At 36.4% G+C, this 22,214-nt stretch overlaps 1 protein-coding gene across 1 annotated transcript in view; it reads left to right on the forward strand.

The window, feature by feature from the left end:
• ABCA13 (ATP-binding cassette, sub-family A (ABC1), member 13) overlaps positions 1 to 22,214 on the forward strand; it is a 170,324-nt gene that overhangs the window by 86,395 nt on the left and 61,715 nt on the right. The window contains 2 exon segments of the mRNA XM_010008365.1: positions 4,437 to 4,527; positions 20,602 to 20,848. Coding sequence (XP_010006667.1) covers positions 4,437 to 4,527; positions 20,602 to 20,848 — 338 coding nt within the window.

The following is a 22,214-nucleotide window of genomic DNA, read 5'->3' on the forward strand; positions in this document are numbered from 1 at the left end:
ATGAGGTAATGTGTATTACACATTCTGAAGTAATGTATATATTGAGAACTTTTTGTTTGTTTTTTTTTTTTTTTACATCCTTGTGAGATATCGTAGCACTTCCCAGAACTGGCATCTGTAAAGTAAATGTGTAATTGTCATGGAATACAAGGAAGCTTCCTCAGTGTGCTGCATCTGATACTCAGTTGAGAGCTTGCTTTTGTTTTTTTTCTGCAGGGGATTTAAAAAAACCCAAAGCAACAAAAACTTTTAAGGTGTGTTAGATAGTCATATAGCATCCTTCAACTTGAAGACTTAATGCATTGATTTGGGGTTATTTCTATTATCTCATAATTAATCATTGTTACAACCTCAATTCTCAATTTTCTTATGAAAAACCTCTTTGCATTGGCAACTAAATGGATAGTACATAATAGTGCTATTTAGTCTATTCAAATAATTGAAACTGACTTTAAAGGAAGAAACGTGTTATAATTTTTATTGTGTTCTTTCTTTCTGTTCCCTCATAAAGTCACCATTTATTCTATTTCAGTCTAAAAGTCTTACTTTTCAAGGGAAACCAGGCTTCCATTCATCCTTCAAAGGAATCTTGAAATTTTAACATCGGTTCCTGACATTTTCAAGTCTCACTAATATTATATTTACTTAATTTTAGGCTTTAAATATCTTTTACAAATATTTGTATTTGTGTACTTAATAATGGTTGTAATCCAAAGTGTGTTAGCAGAACCAAAAGGAGGATAGAAGGGTGTTTAATTAAATTAAGTGCATACTGAGAGCTCTCTGGAGGATGATGTTTAACTTTCTGGCAACTCTGGAGATTTCACAGCTTATTGCTTTCTTCCTCTGAGGAGAGAACAAAACCACTGAAGCATCTTTGCAAAATAAGATGTGTTGAAATACCCATTAATTGGGTACTACTTTAAATTCTCTTCCTTGAAATGACCAGAGAGTTTGCCCCAAAACTTTCAAGAGAAAGCCATCTACCTCCTTGAGATATTTTAGTCTTAAAACAGTATGTAGCTTCTAACAAGATTTGGTTTTGTTGAGAGTTGGGAGTTGACCTGTTTTACTGTAGTATTGTCATCTAGCCAGACCTTTTTCCTTGAGAATAAAGGACTTCCTATGCCTACTGACAATCTGCTGGTTTGAAAGATGTAGCCAGGGCAGTAGCTGTTGCTTGCAAGTAGGGTAGTCCTCAACAGCCAGCAGGACTACCTGCTTGCTCCATCCCCAAGAGAAGCCATTGTGGGCCTTCAGTGCCTGATGTGGAGCAAGAAAGTGCCCGTTTAGCAGACGACCATTGACTTGCTTGCAAAAGTTCCTCAGTCATTGGTCGTCCACAGTGAATGGCTCTAAGACTGCTTCTGCATAGTTCTGCTTAGTGAAACACACCTGTAGCTACAGAAGGCCATACTGAGCATGGGCTGCCTGGAAGTAAAAATAAAAACAAAGTGAATAGGAAATGTAATAACAGGAAAATTTGCTCCTACGTAAGGAACTTATGTAAGGTAAAATATGGATTACATATAATGGAATCATAGAATGGTTTGGATTGGAAAGGACCTTAAAGACCATCTAGTTCCAACTCCCCTTGCCATGGGCAAGGACACCTCACAGGATATGTAGATTTAAAACTTAATACTTTTCAAGGATACCTGCCTTGGTACTACACAGTTACTGAAGAAAATTCAGTGATGCTTAATTATGCAGAATGTAGACATTTCCCAAGTGGAATATATAGTATTTCACGAAAGAGAGATTTTCAGATTTCCATGTTTTTTTGGGTGTTACCAGTGGTGTAAGTATGGAACAATTAGTATTTAGCACTGATACGTTCAGAGGAGTCTGCCTGTCCTAGTGAAAAGGTCTACATAAACAGTTGGGAAAATGTTAAATATGGTTTCCATGTGATCCTAATTCCATGTGCTGCTTACTTTTCAGGGACTTTTATATGGCTTTTAAATTATGTAATAATTACCACTCACAGTTTTGATTACTCTTTCTGCAGGTGCTTTTTTGCAAATTAACTGACAGAAAGTAATTAAAGCAATTAACACATTCCCACTGCAAAATACTTGTGATACCCATGGGATTTGTGGAATAAGAGGGCCCAAAAACATTGCTAAAATATCAGTCAGTGGTTCTAGATGATAAAGGACTGTGTACAGTTGTCAGTTGGGGTTTTGTTTGGGTTTTTTTCCCCCCCCTCTCTTCACTGTCTCTCTTTCAACCACTTTGGTTTTCTGCACTTTTTTATTTCAAGTGAAGATATGTTCTAGGAACAAGAACTAAGATGTGAGAGGTTCCCCATGATCTTCAATGAAGTGTCAAGGAAACCTTGACACTGAATCAGTGAACTAGGCTTGTTAGTATGGTACTGTCCCAAAGGAGAAATCATGAAGATATTAGGAAGTAGCTACCTAGTGCAGCTTAGGAGGGTGCAGGCAATAGCTATTTCCTCTTTCTTCAGACAGCTGTCTGGACAAATCCTTGGTCAGATATGGACTTGCTAGCTAAAACAGAAATTAAGCAGGAATTGCTAAGACACATAGGGAATGGGATGCTCTGCTGAGTTCTAAAAGACATCTTCTGTTGTTGAATTTACCCAGTCTTTCAAGTATGGCAAGAACACATTGTCTCTCTGTCATGGTGTATAACTCCTACTTTTCCAGATCTAGTGCTTGGCTGAATTTGGTGTGCAGAGGAGCCATCAGCAAGCAGGCCCAAAGCAACAAATTAGAAGGTGGCTTTGGACAGTCAGGATCTCTCTCCAGGGTGTAATATAGAAATACCTAGAGGTATTAATTTTTTTCTAGCCTTGCAGTTGTGAATTGCAAAAAATGTTCCCTGAAAGCTGGTAGGTAACAAAAGCAATTGATAATGACTGTTAAATGGCAATTATATTCACTAAGCAAAATATGGTTTATGTAACTATCAGACCTGAGCAAGTCAAGAATTGTCTTTCCACGATTATAAAATACTTCAAATGGACTAGTTTTTATTGTCTATTGTATGAGCTCCTTGGAAACAAGGAATTTTTTGTCATAACTGGTATCAGGTTCTTTTGTGGGAAGAAATAAATGATTTCTTAGTAATTTCTGAAAGTTGCAATATGGTTATGATCTAAGATGATCTAAGTGTTGTAGTTCAACCCAAACAGAAAAGGAAAGGTAGCAAGATTTCATCAAGAGAAAGCAAAACTTGGTTGTACTTTTGCTATTCAATCAGATATATTTATATTTTTTTTAATCTGAAGTTTCCACATTAACTGCTGTTTAAACTGCAGTTCAGGTTAACATAAGGAAATGTTAAGTTTATTTTTCATTTGAGTTTACAAGAAATGGTATTAGTGTTAATAACTGACTTACTATGAAAGCTGTTCCAAGCTTCTGCAAGGCTGAGGGACTGATAAATGAAATACATCTCTAGGGAATTCAAATGACTTTATGTGGAGAGAACCATGAATCAGGATTAAGCATGAAGTAGTAGGTTGAATACAAATCTATTTTGCAAAGTGTATATATCATTTAACTAGATCTTATAGTTATAAAATTGGTCAATTCTGCTGGTTTGTTGTTTTGGTTTTTTTTTATTATTATTATTTTTAATGTTATCTTTAACTCCCTTCTTATGTGTGTCATCCTGGCTAGGAAGATTCAACCATAACATTTTTAATCTAGTGCAGATTTTTAGATTGTTATTTTCATTTAAAAAAAGATAATTTCAGTTTTTCCCATAGTGGCTTTAAGTAACAGCATCCTATCTTCTCCCAGTGTGGGTTGTGCATGCTGATGGTTTTACTACAAAATATACATTGTTGCCCAGTTCTCTCCACATTATTAGTTAGACAGGACTTTGTTAATGTTGAGCATGCCTGACGATTGCATTGTCCTTTAGATGTCTTTCAATAGTGTTATTGCTCACTCTCTTGCACAAAATTATGGACACTTATCAGATCTCTGTGGACTCTTGGTTCTGTAGGACTTTGTACATGACATTTAGTTGTACACAATCAGAAATCTTCAGTAACAGTTCCAGTTGTGCCCACAGAATTCTAGCTAGTGTTTCAGAAGAGACCAGAAGCTGACAATATACCTTTGGTAAAAATGGTAGTAATTGAGTTCCAACATATGCCGCAGTTTAGGAGCATAAAATAAATCAATCAAGAACAGCTAGTCTATTGAAAATTCTTTACAGACAGTACTCTCCATGGGCCAACAATGCTTTGCATCAGTGCTTTTACATCTATTGGCATTTATTCCTTTCCCCTTATCCCCAGGATTCCTCCACTGGACAGCTTGACTGATTCGATAATCGTATTACAGCAGGGTGGCTAAAGAGACCACTACAAATACCTAACAATCTGGATGGTATTTTTTACCTAATGGATTCTAATTTTATTTTATTTTATTTTTTTTCCTATTTCATGCAAGGTCTTTTTGAAGTTACTGCAGGACTCAGAGAAGATGTCCTGTGTTCCACAGGCAGAATGCCTGGACCATACAAGTGGTGCTGAATCATCCTGTAAGTAGAAAAGTAGGGAGCATGTGAAGCAGTCAGATTTGTAAAGATCATAAAAACAAGTATAAACACGCTCAAAGTCCCCAAAGTTGAGGAATGCACAAGCAAATGGAGAATGCTGCCTTCTACAATCTGGTCATTTTTTATGCGTGTGATGTAATCTGCCTTGTGTAGTAGGTTTTGTATGTCTACTGTGATTCACCCTTGTTTCACTTCACAGTTGTCTGCCCACCCTTCTGCTGTGTATACATACACATGCACACAAGCATTCTCTCATTGCATCAGCATTAACATACTGCTTCCGACCAGTCCCTGCACCTAATTACCCTCTTTCACTCATACTGACAGTGGATAAATACTACTGAAATATGCCACAGATATAAAATCTGGAAGCTATTAGAAAGGTGTATTCATCTCCTCCAAGTCCATGTTGCCCCCCATAGTAGAAGAAAGTTTGTCCACTCAATTGGTGTGTTAATTCATTTTCTGTTACATGTTTGTTTGTTTTAAAACAAGTTCCTTAGTGCTTTTTATTTTCCTGCCCTGCAAGCCTTGGGGGAGGTCCTTGTTAACATTTCTGAAACCATAGGAAGCTTGTTCTCTTTAAAAACTCTTCGTAGAAGTCACTAATGTGATACCTTGCAAAATGCAAGACTCAGTTCTTTAATGACAGTGCCCACCAGACTCATCGGTATTTTCTCATTATTCCTGGGATTCTCAAGCTTCTATACTTACCGTGTTTCTTCTATGTTATGATTTATATCTAGATTGTAATCTTCTCTGGTTAGATGTCAAACATTTTGTTTTATATGCAGCTGTTTTTGTTTTGATTCAACAGAACACAGGAACAGATAGGTCCTGATCTGTGACTCAGGACCTTAATTATTACAGTAATGAAAATAGTTTTGAAGAAAGCTTGTGTTACGTCTTAGGTTAAATTAATTGGATCTGCCATCAATGCATAATCAATGCCAAGCATTGTGGCCCGAGATATTTCCCATAAAGTGCAAATTTGACTGGGTGACTTTTTGCAGATGGTCTTTTTTATGGACTGTTTCAGTCCCTGTTCAATCTGTGAAGATGTAACCATGTAACAAAAAACCCTCACTAAGAAAAGAAAACATTCACTCTTGTGAGTGGTGAGAACAAGATTCCATTCAGAATATAGCTTTGAATACCTCTTTATTTTATAACTATCAGTTGTGTATTTCTTCAAGGCTCAGCTAGGATATCAAAACCAATTTCAAATCAAAACAGTCTGTCTTATCCACATTGCATTTTCATTAAAGAGTAAGATTTATGGTTCCTAAAATAATGGAAACAGAGTGTTCTGTACCTGACAACTTCGTATCTTTTACCATCCACATTTCAAAACACATGACTTGGTATTTGTTCAAGTTATTACATTAATAAAGAATCTAGTAATCAGAGACTGTATTTTTCAGTCTGATAAATTATAGCAAGAAAATATGATTATAGTGCCATTTCTTTGGGGATGAGAGTACTGCAAAATTGTCATTCATTGCAGATGACTGTCATTCATCATTAAGGACAGTTGTGAAGTGTAGGCATAAGGGATCTGGGAAATGGTCATGAAAGATATCTGTCATTGTCAAAGCTAACCAGAATACTCCATGGGCAATAGCTTGACCTGTATAATTTTGTCTTTGAAAGCAGATTCAAAGGCAGTAAAACTTTCTGTTGTCAAAGTAGTCAAATTAATTTTCAAAGCCCCCTAGAGCAAACAGCTGGGTTATTGAGAAGATCACAGGATGCTGCTATTTGATTTGTAAAATTATTTGGAGTAGAGAGCTGCTTTGACAAAGCATGGATCTGACCACAAGTAGAGGTACTGACTGTCCTTTATGGGTGCTGAGTCCTTGAGGTGTCAGGATTGTGTAGAAACCAAAATGCTGTCTCTTGTCTCCCAGATCAGGAGGTGTAGTGGAACAGTGTTCATGTTGCTTCTTAAATGAAGTTGCAAAAAAACCCAATACATGATTTAGGCTGATGACCAGTGTCAAAACCAGGCAAGACACATAACTTCAACAAAATGTGACAGCAACTCACTGAAGTTGGAACTTTGATAATGTCTAGTTATGTTTTATAGTGTCTTATTGTACTGAGTCTTGCTGTAATGGAGTTAGTTTTCCTCGTGACAGCCCTTATGGTGCTGCGTTTGGGATTTGTGACTAAAACCATGTTGATAACACACCAGTGTTTTGGCTATTGCTGAGTAGTACTTGCACTGTCAAAGCTTCCTCTTTGTTTCTATTCTGCCCCCACTCCCTGTGGTGAGTAGGCTGAGGGTGAGCAAGAACCTGGGAGTGTGTGTGACCTGGACAGCTGAGCCAAATTCACCAGAGAGTCATTCAGTGCCATACAGTGTTATGTTCAGTAATAAAAACTGAGTGGAGGGTTTTTTTGGTAGAGGCAGCCATTACAACTAGACTTGCTGAACATCAGTCTGTTTGTAGGAGCTGGAGAGTTATTGCCTTCTTTGTTACTGTTGTGGTGGTGTTTTGTTTTGTTTGTTTTTGTTTTTTTGTTGTTTTTTTTTTTTCTATTTCCTGCACTTCTTAAACTCTCTGTATCTTGACCTACAAGTTTTCTTGCTTTCTCTCTTCCTCTTCTTTACCCCATCCTGCTGGAGGAGGGGGACCATGACCAATCAGCTGTGTGGGGCTTAGCTGCTGGCTGGGTCGATACACCACAATAACATAAAATAAACTCAGAAATATTTGACCGTTTCTAATTGTAAATATTAGAGGTAAGTAATGGTCCATTACTTAAATTAATTGTAACAGTTTTAATATCGGTAACTTATAGATACAAAGCACACTGTAATTTCTAGTGGTTTAAGTTTCTTCTCTGGAAGATTTATGCATAATTTTTAGTTTTATTCCAATGAAAAAACTTGGGATAAAATCCACCTTTTGGTGAGAACAGTTAACATTTTCTTTTTACGTCAGGGGATGCCTTTGTGTGCAGGCATAGTACATGCATATATTATAATAGATGTGCATAATTAATTTCTACACAGCTGGGGCACATGATTGATGGCTATTACTTTGTAGATGTATACAGATCATGAAGAAAAAAGGCTACACTGAACTCACAATGACTGCATGAAAAGATCATTGGAGCCAAATAAGCCTTGAGAAAATAGAGAAACAAGCCCTATGGAGTCCAATAAAATTATCATAAAAAACAGCAGGCAATATATGGAGAAAAATAATCAGAAGAGTTAAAAACAGGTCTAACAGGTGACTAGCTAACCACGGGTAGATAAAAAAAACATTCTGAGCATATGCAAAAGAGAAAATAGATTAAGAGTGTGCTCACTGGATTGTTGAGGGACCAATATTGCAGAATTATGGTATCAGTACCTTGCAGAAGAGCCAAATTAATTAATTTTGTAGCATTCCACATCTTAGAAATGTTTGGGAGATACCAGCTGTGGATCTGTCTCCTTCTGGAAGTAATATAGAGTTGGAACCTGAGCTACAGTAAAACTAAAGAGTAGAAAATTCAAAATGGATAAAATTATGTTTTTCACACAGTGATAAAAATAATTTGGAATTAATTGTCATAAAATGTTATGGAGACTAAGACTGGTAATATAATTTAAAAAATCAAAGAATGGTTATTTGTGTATATAGAATAAGAATAGCTGTGGTAACAGAAGTGCTATTAAAGTTTATATGTCTTTGAACTTGGATAAGTTTGCCACTGAAAGTGCTGGAGTGGAAACAAGTTGATGCATAACTAATTTTTATGGTTGCTTAAAACTTTCTCTGAAGCAGCTGGTGTTAGCCATTTTGAAGGATATAGGGCAAAGTGTTACATTCTTCCTATTAAGATTTCAGAGACCAACAATACACAATATTTCTAAAACACATCTGAAAAATAATTTTATGAAGAAGTTGTAGTTGAAAAAAGGAGTCATTAATAACAAAATATCAAACTCAAGAGCTTCCAGTGAATTTTCACAGGGTTTCAACTGCCTCTTGATTATTTTCATAAGTGATATTGAAGTAAATATAATCTTGCTTATGGGGAAAACAAAACAAGACAATTGACTGCTGCAAGGGATTAGTAGAATGTTATTGAGTTAGAGTTATTGAGTCCTAAAAAGGGAGTCAGATCACTTGAAAAGCTGAATAAACCCGAATGCTGGGCAAATCTGGGTAATTACAAGTAATGTCCTGGAAAACACTGACTTTGAAAGTTACCTACTAATCCTGGTCAAAAAAGCTTTTTAAGACAGTATGGCTAAGATGATTTATCCTTCAATTTACAAGATGTGAAGGGGTGATTTTGAATATCACTACAAAATTGATGAGACTGATTATACAATACTATGTAAAACTTTTGTGTCCATGTGTTTAAGTTTGAATGTCTTTAAGGAGAAGCTGAGAATTTGGAAAGGGAACAGAGAAGTGTTAACATTGGAAGTTGGAGGTGAAGTCCTGGTAAAAGCAACAGCAGGGCCCTGTGGGTGTAGTTAATGAAACAGAAGATTGAGAAGTAGTTTGCTTAAATATTAAAATCCTAAATTTGCTTAAATATGCCTTAATATTTTTTTATGTGTAGATAATACTGTCTATTATATTATACAGAATATTTTAAATCTGCTTTTCCAACAACCTGCTTGACCTTCATCATAATCTAGATTGTTTGTCATGTTACTTTTTAGGAGCACTTGTTTCAGAAATGAAATAGGAGACAGGGAAAAGGTAGTGACAGCCATTATGATTGTTTCTGTCTTTTAATGAAATATTCAGGAGTCTTCTTGTCCACTCTGCAGAACTGCGTGCCTTCCAGAGAGAAGTAGAACTGTTCTTCAGAGGATAAATGAGATCTGGCAATTCCTGTGTTCAGTTATTGCTCTCGAGGATGACTTGATTGCACTTTTTGGAGGTATTCCACTTTTTTTCACATTTGAAACATTTTCAAATATCTGTATTTTGTATAAGGATGGTATCTATTATTTGAAAAGCAACCAAAAGTTAAATGGCTATGGATTGCCTGGTGTTACAGCAGTGATGGATTGCCTGATGTAACACTAATGTGGCTTTTGCTATGCCTTAAAAATGTTTTCTTCCTGCTTTAAATAGTGAAATCCCTTTTCTTTTGTCTTATGACCTTTCTGTAGCTCAGTAGTAGGAGTTTTCAAAAGACAGCATTTTTTTTCTCTCATTAAAAATGAACAGATTATTTATTTCCCTTGGTGTGTATGCGTTGAAGGAAATTTTGACTCATATGATTATGAGGCAAAATCACACGTAGTGTCAGAAAATAATTGTTTTTAATAGCTAATCTTTAGGTTTTATATATAAAGTAAATTCTACTGGTTCCCTGCCTTGCTTAATTTAACAGATATATACTTTTTTCAAGTGTGCCTGTGTGTGTATATATGCTTTTATAGATGAAGATGGTGTATGTGTGCATACACACATAACACGCAAATATTTTAAAATGTAACTTTGCTTTGTTAATGCTTTTACACCAGCAAATACAGATACTTTAACTTCAGTTGTGTCAGTAACTTAATGTAAATAGTCAATTTTTTTAAGGAAATACTTATCAATACTAAGTATACTTATTTTTCATTCTGAAACAGAACATTGCATAGGAAAGGACTTCATGGAGTCTTCTTAACGCCTTCCTTCATCTAATGAGTAAATACCACACATCTGTAGATAGTGTGGTACACCTCTTAGTTGTGTTTAGCAAGGCTGTGTTTGAGGTTGAGATTTCCACATGAAGTTAGACTTTTGAATGTATCCGTTACTTTCTCAAAAGTATCTTCTTTGTTGAAATGGTCTCTGTTCTGTCGCTAAAACACTTGTTTTGTGTTACAAAAGTCCACAAAGTCGTTACCAATAATTACACATCTGTTTTCTCGGTAGTAGCAGCATTTTGCAGGACTACAAGGTTTTAGTTTCTCAAAGCTAACAAAAAACACTTTTAGGAGTCACAGGGACAACATCCAAAGTAGATGAGCATGAAAGACGGTATGCAGAGCAGCCAGCACTTAGGATTCTGCTTCATTTTGCTAACTGTTTTTGCAATAAACTTATGTGGGTCTCAAGGTGATGCCTTGATAATATTTGTATATTACACTGTTCTCAGTTAATTCCTCACTTGAAATATATGTGGAACTTTATAATACATAGACCTGGAGTTGGACTATCACTTTTTCTTTCTATCCATTTCCTGATCTATTTTTGGAGTTTATCTAGGTTACCATATTCATTGGAGCCATTAGAAAAAATGGAACCATTGGTTCTGTTAATCAAGATCCTTGTAGCTGTTTAATACCACTATTTATGAGATACCAGAGTGCCTGAGGAAATAGATTATTCATCAAATACAGTTTACAGTTGTTTGATGTAGCTGTGGGTCTGAATAAAACATGCCTCCCGTGAAACTCAGTCAACATTCAGTTTTGAATTGTTTCCCTGTACAAACTCTGATATGATTTTATTGTTAATACAAAAACTCCAGTAGAGACAGTGTCTAAAAAAACTACTTTTTATAGAAATGACAATATTTTCAACCAAATGTTTTATTCATATTAAGCTAATACTTGCATAAATCATAAAAGTAAAAATGGTTAAGAATGTCCTTCTTTATTAGAGTGAAATTTTGGCCATGCTGCAGGGGTTTGCTCTGTTTGTTGTCTGAGTTTTCTCTGAGCGATTCTAGGAGGCTTATTCCAGAGTGGTTTTTTACAGTGCCACCAAAGGCCACTTACTTAAAACAGAGGAGATGAGTAACAGTAGTCATTTGTAGTTTAAAACTGGATGGCTACAATTTAAAATTCCCTTTCTGAGAAGCAAGTTACCAGTGGGAAATACTTGAGAACACCTGATTTGAATATATAGTTCCTTTGACCTACATTTGATCTCTCTAGTTTGAAAATTCTAAGACGCTTATCATGAAGTCTCACACTTAAAAGTCAAGCACTGCGGTAGAGAGAACATTCAGATTGTATTGCTATGGTGCTCTTTCACCAAATATTCAACAAAGACAACAAAAGTACTTCGGGTTGAAGTCCTACTGACTACACTGGATTGAATCTTGAAATGTTGTAACTTGAGTCTACAGGGTGAATTTGGTGGGTTGAATTCTAGTAGCTTTCTGAGTTCTGATTTACACTTCTATAAAGAAAAGGAACTGATTTTAAAAATTATGCTGCTTATTGTAGTAAGAGGGTACATTCTAGTGCAGCAGATGTATCTGAAGGGTGTTTGCTTATGCATCTGCAAATGTGTTCTTCCTAATTTCTAGGTCTGAGCTAGAGAGATATACTTGTGTATTTGAAATCAGTTAGGATCTTTTTTTGGCAATTCTGACAAACTGTACTTCTCCTCTGCTTTTATACTTAAAAAAACCCCCACAGACAGAGGCTGCAAATAGCCTTCCATTTTGCACCCACAGTTCTGTGCCTGTTTTTCAACTGTTCTTCCTCTTGTCCCCTCCTCCAAGTGACAATTCATTGCAGGTGCATTGCTGCAGGGCAGAGAGTACTATAATGAAAGCATATATACTTGGAAAATTATCTCCTGGAAGTTGAAATTAGCATATTTGTTAATGCTGCACGTTAATCCTGAAGAAACACAGAGAATTAAGACTCCCAAAATTACAGTAATTTTCCTTTCAGGGCATGATAGGATTGTGTCCACCTGGCTGAATATTTCTCTTTTGGTTGTTTCCAAAGAATGTGCCCATCTCATAATGATGAACATGCTCTGGCCATGGTAGAGTTCACCATGCAAAGCTAAAAAATAATTGGTGCTTAATTCCAGCTTATTTTTCGTTATGGTTTAAGCTGGCAGCAACCTCAAGTAAAATGTAGAGAAGATATATAAAACAAAGCAAAGTGGAAGAAAATAATGGAAATGTAACAACAGAGATTGTGTTAGGCACTGAAAGTTGCAGCTGTAAGAAGAAATGAAACCCTCTATTTGTGAATTATGCAAACAGTCCATTCAGCAATGTGTCCTTCTCTTCAGTCAGGATCAGACTAGTTTAGATGGCCATTCGTCAGATCAGTTTGGCTGTCAGTGTAACAACCCTTGAGGGTTCTCTTTGGGGTCTGTAGCGTAATGGATAGGAAGGCGGCACCATTGTTTCTCATTTCTTTAATCCTGTGCATTATTTGTGTGTGGACAGGGGAAGAAGCCTGACTGTTTTGTACTAGACTAGTATTTTGACATCAGCTAAGACTTCAGCAGCAGCTCAGGTGTTGTCTTTTCCTAGCTCTTGTGGTGGCTGTTATTTGTTATACTAACAGCAGTACCTTGGAAACCCCATCTGAAGTCAAGCCTTGTTGTTCCAGACACCCTACTGACTAGCAGTCAGGATGAAAAATAAAACAAAACAGGTTCCCATAACCTTTGACAGCTTGCAGTCTAGTTTTAAAGGCTGAATGCAGTGAATAGATAAAACAGACAAATAGGTTTGGGAAGGTAAGATTATAAATCAGGTCCATAAATTAAAAGCAGAGGTCTCAGTTCACTGACTTTCCCACTACTGTATTTATTTGCTAAATGCCATTTGGACTCTTGCTTCTTACTCTTAAAATAGACAGTGGCTATGATGCACATCTGTTCTAAGATTCTTATCTATTACCACACATGATGTTGCTATTACATGGTGTGGCATTTATACTTTTGGAGGATTTTCTGTTATTTTGATATGAGTGTTGAGAAAGCTAAAGGGATTTTTGCGATGCTACAACACTGACTATTGTTGCATTAAATAGAAGGTTAAAATGGTCAGGAAATGCTATGGGTATTTCAGTCTTAGTTATATGTTAATTCAAGAGTCTGATTTACCTTCTTTTTATCTTGTATGAGCATTACAGACACCTAAATTAATACTTCATGTGATAGAGCAATAATGTCTACTATGAATAGTTGTGGTTGTCTGTGAAGATGTAAAGAAAGGTAAAATTCGGATCTATATTTTTAGGTTTTGTCTACTATGTATAATTGCTAAGAAATATTTTGCTTGCATTCAGTGGTGCTCACCGATTTGAATAATACAGGTAATAGTGTATTCTAGCTTTGAAAAAGCACAAGTTTTTGAAGCTAAAGTATGAGGCATTCATAATGTGACTGAGACTGTTAAATGTCAGGAAAAGATGAGTAAACATCTTGAGCTGGATTCCTTCTTACACTAAAGGTCTCCTGTTCTATGTTGTAGACCTTTGCAGCAGCGTATTCTGATGCTGGACTGCATAGGAAGAGGTAGAATCAGAGAGACTTTGGTCAAGTTCACTTAGTAATCTGTAAAAAGTTTAAGAGGTTGGGGAGCAGGAGTCAGTGTTTTTGGGATGGTCATTTGCTGCAGATGTCTGCAGTGTTGAAGCTGTGATGCAACATTTTTACCTGTAACTGTTTAGCCTGTGTCAGCAAAGGCAATATATCCATTCAGTGAGGTAGTGAGAATCTAGCTATTGTATTCTATGTAGTTTGCTACTTTGATAGCCATAATGTATGATGTTCAGTTGGATTATTCAGTACCCGAAAATTACTCCTGATTGTAATTCTTTCTCAGTGTGCTAGTTAGCCTTCCCAAAGCTATCACAGGGGTTTAGGTGCATCAGTTTGCGAGAGGAGGGGGGTATTTTAGATTGGTGCTTAAAGTGTTGGTATCTGTCATGTTTCATATGAAACCATGACTGGAAATTTCCCTATTTTAATTGTTCCTCCACTCTGGGAGGGGGTAGTGGGGTGCAGGTCATTTATGTGTTAAGCAATTGACACCTGTTGTGAGTTGCACTATGCATTTTTCAGATTAAGTTGTAGTGTTTTGTGAAAAACTAAAAGAAAAAAAGTAGGAAGGAATGGGACAAAACCTTTTTATATCTATCTTGTTTCTTTCCTTTCCTCTAGTGGGTGCTAGCTATTTATTTTCCACTGACGTTTAATTATTTGCCTTATGTAGGTCTACATAATGTGTTTACCACCTGCAACAAATCTCAATGAAAATCCTAGATGCAAAAAGTGATGTCTGGAATCAAACACTCTTGCTTAGATGCACCTCGGTCACTGGTTTGATAACAGTATATCAAGAAACAGTAATGGAATTTCTTTTCTGGATGAAGGCTTGTTATCCTCTAACTCCTGCATGTTTTACACTTTTCCTTCTGCACACAAACATTTTAAAAGCCTGTGTCTTTTGTTTGGACAGCAAAGGGCAGATGTATGGCCTCTTTATCCTGTGAAGTTGAGGGTACTGTAGAGTGTTCCTGCCTCTAAGAGATTTAGGTACAAGGGTGCCCAACCAGTTCTTACACTTCTCTTACACTTTGCTGTAGTTAGATCATAGCTGCTTTGTTTAGGCCTGACTTTAGAATGTACTTCTAAATAGAGGGTAGGTAGTTTGGATTAAGTTTGCCCATTCTTTTCCTAAGCCTCTTGCCTTCAAATGAACTTCTGTTCATATCCATTTCTCTGGGAAAAGCAAAAAGGAGCATCAAGAGGCTAATGTACAAGTTTTCTCGTAGTTTTTCTAGGGTCAGGTTTTATAGGTTGTGGGTTTTGTGTGTTGTGGTTTTTTTTGGTGAGAGTAGTCAGAACATTTTTCTAGTTATGTTGGTTCTTTCTTCATTTTCTGATAGGAATCTGTTACATACTTCATGCTGTCCTTTCAATGGTCTTCATTGTGCTAAAATATTAAATATGTTGAATCTTGAACAATAGTAAAACCTTATATAAAGGAAGGAAATCCTTTGATTGATCAACCATCTAGCTTGCCAAAAAGGGCCTGGGAGATAAAGAAGGGGATTCTCCACAAGGTTGTGGAGTGACAGACATCAATGCTTTCACTTTAAAATATGTTAATTTTACTGATGACCTCTATAGTTACCTAAATCTCTATTATTGCATCTCAAAGATCTTCAAGCCCATGCAGAATACCATTCTAGAATCTGGGACCTAGAATCTAAAACTGATTTTTTAATTTTTAGAAAAGTCATTTAATTGGATTAAGCAGGGGGGAGGGGAACTGTAAGTTTTGCTGGAGTTTTGCTTTTCTGGCCAGGAAATTCTGAAGACGGAAACAATTTGAATTAACTTTTTAGAAGAAATATTCACAGTGCTTAAAATGAAAACTACTCTGGAGGTGAATGGGAGGATTTATATCTAAAAATGCCAGAAGGGAATTTTGCTTGTGAAATACCTTCAAAAATATAGATTTTTCTGACCAGCTCTGTATGAAAACTGCTCATGATTCTATTACATCTAAGCAAGAAGAATCAATCATATTATGAAACACAGAGGAATTCCTTTGATACCTCACACCATCAGAGTGCCTTTTATTCAAATGCGCTATGTGAAAGTCAGTCCTCAAAATCCTCCTGGAAACACAACAAATTGTATATTTCATTTTTATAATGAGTAAAAAAATACACAGGATGATGAAGGACATGTTTATACTTCTAATGGAATGCTGTGCACAGATTGGTGGGTTAGTGCTGACTCTAGGCCAGTAAGGCATATGCTGAAATGCAGAATGATGTCAGATCAGTAGCTCAGTCTAGAACTGCTTGTTGGCACAGGACTTCTGATAAGCTAATAAATATATACTACTTCCAAATTGCAACCACTTTCATGTGAGCTAGCTAAACTGTTTTGCCAGGGTATTTCAGTTCCAGGATTATTTTCCCAAAATCTGGACCTCCTCTAAATGACTTGTCTGAATGACAAAATGACAGAAGAGACTTGAAAATGTACTCCTGGCTGTCGATGTAACCATTGTGTAGCCCATTTATCCTTATTTAATTGTGCCACGGAAAAAGTTCAGAATGACATTATTTTCTAGAAGTGAAAAAAAGGGGAGAAAAAGACCATCTAATCTCCAGGTAGAGATTGTTAAGATTTTTGGTTCTGCTCCTAATTCTAGAGCAGTCTGTAGATAAGGTTTTTCAAAATCCTGGTACCCAAATTTTGAAACTTCAGCTCTGTTTCTTGGTACCTTGTATTAACTATATGAATGGGAAAGTGGCCATTTATTTTTTATTTTTTTTTCCCCATAATACAAAGGAGAGTCTGGATGAATTGGGAAGTACAACTTAATTGTGAACATAATTGCATTTTGCGCAGATAATTGCAATCATAAGTCAAGCAAGACAGCTTCTAACAGTTGGGTCAGATTTTTAATTTCATGATCTAAATTATTAATGAGAATATTTCCATAAGCTGTTTGCATACTAATTGACTTCATAACAGAGAGGTCAGCTGGTCTTGTCTTCTAGCCTTTATGATTATCAGTGGTAATCAGAAACTGTTTTCCTGTGAACATGTGCTTCTTTCATGCCTTCTGGCATAGATGCCAAATGTAGGTGATGAATTACTTATAAGCGTTATGATGCAAAAAATAATTTTGCAGGTTCTAGTTAGAAGAAAATTAAATTAGATTGTGCATTTAGGATTATGAAACATAAAGGGTTAAATAGGAATAGTTTTTGTTTTTTGGGGTTTTTTTGAGTGATTCAATACCTTGAGATTCTTGAAGGCCTTGTTGAGTCAATTATGGAAAGCCCAGGTGCAGACTACTTTTCACAGTGTGGCTGCAGTCAGACAAAATGGTGTGATGCATAAAGACAAGGAGATCACTGCAAGAATGCATAATGCTGTTGTATAAATCAGTGGTATTTCCCCATCTGATAGACAGCCATGTGTACCACTGATCCAGTGGTAATATAAGGGGACTTGAGGAAAATGGTGGGGGTGATTAGGACTATAAAGATTTTTATGTGAGGAGACTGAAAGGTTGAGATTACTTATGCAGAAGACAGATTGCAAACTTCTATAACCTGCCTCCTAAAGCAAGATTTAAGAGCATATCCAGTGCCATAAAATAAATTCAAAACAGATAAAAAAATATTTTTGTTTTTTACCTGAAACATGAAGGAATGACAGAATTAAAGGTCAGAAAGACTGAAATTTAAGATAATTCAGAAAGACATTTGACACCTTTCTCAATACGAATTTTAAATAGTAAACATGCTTTTTTTTAGAAAAGATAAATAATTTTAAAACTAAGACATGCTTGAGGCAAACAATGCATCATTGTTTGATGTATCTTGGCTGGCCAGATTTAGAAATATTGAGTAGGAATCAGGATATTGAACAAAACATACAATCATTTAAAGTCAGGATAACTGCTCTTACTATTGCAATCTGAGTTAATTTTTTATGATTTATCTCTGCCCCATTTGTCAAAGAAAAAGAACAAATGGCAGCTTTGTTTTCCCTTTCTCCCCCTGGAAAGCAGCTGTCATAATCCTCTTTCAGAGATTCAAAGGGGCAAGTGTTTTGAAACATCTTTCACTCACATTTCATGCTTATAGTATGAACAGCTCCAGAACTATGGCAAATCACAGAATCATCATGGTTGGAAAGGACCTCTGAGATCACCAAGTCCAACCATCAACACAAAAAAAACCCCTAACAAACATACACATTCCACTGGAAAACACCCAAAAAACCAAACCAAACCAAAACAGCCCAAACAAAACAACCCCTACAACCTCAGCCACTAGAGCATGGCCTGAAGTTCCTCATCTACATATTTCTTGAAGATCTCCAAGGATGGTGACTCCCCACCTCCCTGGGCAGCCAGTTCCACTGCCTGACCACTTCTTCAGTATAGAAATTCTTCCTAATGTCCAATCTAAACCTTCCCTGCTGCAGCTTCAGACTATTTCTCTGGTCTTGTCATTACTTACTTGGGAGAACAGGCCAATGCCCACCTCCTTACAACCTCCTTTCATGTAGCTGCAGAGGGCAATGAGGTCTCCCCTCAGCCTTCTCTTCTCCAAACTAAACATCCCCAGTTCCCTCAGATGCTTCTCATAGGACTTCTTCTCTAGACCCTTCACCAGCTTGGTGGCTCTTCCCTGGACATGCTCCAGCACCTCAATGTCCTTCCTGTAGTGAGGGACCCAGAACAAATATTCAGTACTTCTATTTCTGGCATTTCACTGCCTTTATCAATGCAACAGGGTATATTGTACAATTTCAGAATACTCAGCTGGAGATATTTACGGGATATATTTTATTCTAAAAACAGGGATCCCTTGAAAATTATTCTTCTTCCAAGTGTCTCAGTTTCCATATTGAGTCAACCATTGAAAGTCTTACCGTAATAATCCAAAGAGCAGAATACTTTAATAAGATGATTGCTTTAAAAATAAATAATCAAAAAGAAATCTTATTTTACTAAGATTTTCTTGTACTAGTCCAATTTATAGGAAAAAAAATAATGGAATGTTCCAAGGCCAAAATGCTACTGTTCTTGATTGGGGTGCTTGAACACTGAATCAGGATCTGAATTTTGCAAGTAATTTTTCTATCTACAGAGATTCAAAATCCTAAATCCCTTTTGTGTTAGCTGTCAAATTAGCAAGGTATGGCTGTGATTAGAACTGCTTGAAGACTGAATTTGTTCTAAGAACATGGTAGGAGACAATGTCACATATTTTGTAAAATCAAAGTAAACAGCATCCACTGGTCTTCATTCCCTAAACCAGTCCTCTATTCATGACTAGCTCTCAGGTGGCAGGGTTCAACCTTACCAAGTCCATATTTTCTATTCTATTCTCAGTCATTTCTTGCTTTTCATATCCAGGATGTTGTTTTTTGGACAATTTGGTCTGCAACCTTCCCAGGGACTGAGGATGATCCACCTTTATTTTCCTGCATCCTCCTTTTTGCTCTTGTTGGAGATGGATGTGATGGTTATCTTTTCTCAGGAGTCTTAGCCTTAATTCCACACAGGGTATTCTGTGTCATCATGTCTCACCTGACTTCCTCCTCTTGTGTAGGCCCAAACCCTACAAGCCAGAACCTCCCAGAAGTATAATCAAGCCAGAACTTGTTCATAACTTTATTTATTTATTTATTTATTTAACGTCTGATTACTTTTTCCCCTCATTTGTTCACCAGCTCTTTCTTCTGGGATTCAAGTTCTAGTAAACCAGAAAAAAAACTGTGCTAAAGACAATTAATTTGAGGTTATTTGAAAGCTCCTATAGAAGTAGTTGTTAAATTATAACATGAAACTGGTGCTTAGGGTGGTATCCATATACAGAAGGGAAGGTAGTAAGAGACAAATCACGGGAGATCGTGAAATATAGTATGACTTTGAGCACTATGATAAACAGACTTTTCAGTCTTGCTCAGTACAAATACCTGTGGTAGTAAATCTACCAGACACTGCTATGCTATAAGGAAGAAAAGAAGCTTCTTCAGTCTGGCAAGGCCATAAGTAAGAGAAGCTGGTAATAACCTGCACATACCTAGAAGGCATTAGGGTCTAAAATGTAGGCAAAGCCATTGGTGTGAATCATCTAACACAAAGCAATAAAATGAAATTGAGAGAGTTTATCAGGAAAATGTCTGATTGATGAGATGTTAATAAGCTGTAAACACACTACCATGGGGATGTGAGGATTGGCCCATGAGCTGCAATTATGAAAACTGCACTGCCTGACACATTAGAAAATGTTATCAGTTGCATATGAGCAGAGAAACGAAGAGAAAGCTTTTATGAGAATCCACATCTCCAGAATCTCAAATGCTAAGTTACGCAATATGAAGCTGTCACATTGAAATAAAAAACTTTGTAAAAGTTGCCACTGATTTCAGTCAAAGTAGATCAAGACCTTAGTGCTCATATAGACCATGTTTGTCATAGTCAAATGTCTAGAAACAAAGGTGGCAATGCACAAGGAGTGGCTGTACCAGTGAAAGGGCTATGGGAGAAGAGGTAGTCAGTACACTTTTAGCTGTGTATGGAGGAACTATCATGTGCTAGCTGGATATCTGTTTTACCTTATAGGATGAGTTAATGACTTATAATGGGGGGGTTTATATTGTTCCATCCACGATAACATTGTAGATTTATATTGTGGTGGTTTGTTTTGTTGAGATTTTTGTTTGTTTGTTTGTTTTTTAATCTAAAAGATTTCTGTGTTCTATATCTGAAAATGTAGTATGTGTAAGTTTAATTTGATTTTCCTTGTTTGTCAATTATTTTTTCCTTCTCTCTCAGATATCTCACTTACGAGGGCCTCAAGCATGCACGGAGCCCATCTTGTTCTTGCCCAGATTGTTGCCCTTCTGATGAGAAGGTTTCACCACACTAGGCGAGACTGGAGAGGAAGCCTGTCCAATGTGCTGCTACCTGTCCTCTTTGTTGCACTGGCAATGGCCTTATTTAGCGTGAAGCCTCTGGCTGTTGATTATCCTTCTCTCAAGCTGACACCAAGACTTTATGACAATGCAGAATCCTTCTTTAGGTAAAGGGTTCATCTGCCATCATCAATATCCAGGGTTCTGGGAGCTTTACCCTTGAGTTCTCATATTTTGAAGATTTTTTTGCATAGGTTACTTTGTACAATAGCTGTTCGGTTTTCAGATGTTTAGTACCTTTTAATGGGTTATTATGAAGGAGAGATAAAATTAGGAAAGCGTTGTGCAAAGGATTTTCTGGAGGAAAAGGCAAAGACTTTGGAGCAGTTTGAACTGGGTAATCTGTTTCAATTCCAGCCATGGTCATCTATTTGCAAATGCACAAGTGTATTTAAACAAGCCTTTACATGCTTAATTTTAACTAATTGCTTCAGTCTGAAATTATTTTCTTAAAATAGTTCTCAGGTTTGAAAGTGTCACATAATATTAACAAAGTCTGGTGCCCTTCTTAGCCTCTAGTTTTTATAGGCTCAGCTTTGAAGCCAACTGGATTGATGTATTTATTTATTTTTAATGTACAGTATGTATAGTTCAGCTCTCAACTATTCTACATTAAGTGCATATCAGATACAGATCACTTTCTCTTCTGCACAAATATCCAGGTATCTTCATAAACATAAAATACTAACTGTCAGGAATGTATGTTTATACAGAGAAAGATGGCTATGGGGAGATGTTGAGATTTGTTTAGCCATAATTGTATTGAGTTTTATTTAGATGTTCACGTATAGTTTTTGAAATGAGATAATGTTGCTGTTTTGGTATTTTTCCTATGCATGGATTTTATAGTTCTTTATTTTTTTTGGTAAATATGTAGGATCTTGAGCCTGAAAGTCGATAGAACTAGACAATTTAACATGTTTGTATTTATTTTTCTTTCTTTTTCCCCATTTTTTTTCCCCCTCCTGTGGCCCACTTTGAACAGCTCTGAAGATTATAACCTCAGAAACCTTTCTCAGATTCTACTGAGATATTTCTCTGATTGGGACCACCCATGCATGCATTCAGAACAAGGGTAACTGAATAACTTAAGTACTTTCTTGCTTGTGAATTGTAAATAATGTAAATTCGATATTATTTTTCTTTGTAATACCAACTACCTTAAGCTTTCCTTGGCAACATGAGGTTAATGACAAATATGTTCTGATGAAGTACATAAGAAGGCTTCATTGTTAAAAGCGTAATCCAAATCCCTTGAAAGTCAATTAATTTCAGGAAGATTTTGATCATGTCTGGTGTTCATATGAATTAAGATTAGACAATAATTACAATATTTATTAGGAAGCATTCCAGATTTCCCAATGTAGGAATGCAGAGTTGTGACCATGCTTTACTTACCTTGTTGCTGCAAACAGAAGGCGTACAGCTCATTTGCTTCTTTATTTTTATAACTATTTTTAGTGAATCCACTTT

Source organism: Chaetura pelagica, unplaced genomic scaffold (genome assembly GCF_000747805.2).
Source record: "Chaetura pelagica isolate M959 unplaced genomic scaffold, ChaPel_1.0 scaffold71, whole genome shotgun sequence".
NCBI lineage: Eukaryota > Metazoa > Chordata > Aves > Apodiformes > Apodidae > Chaetura > Chaetura pelagica.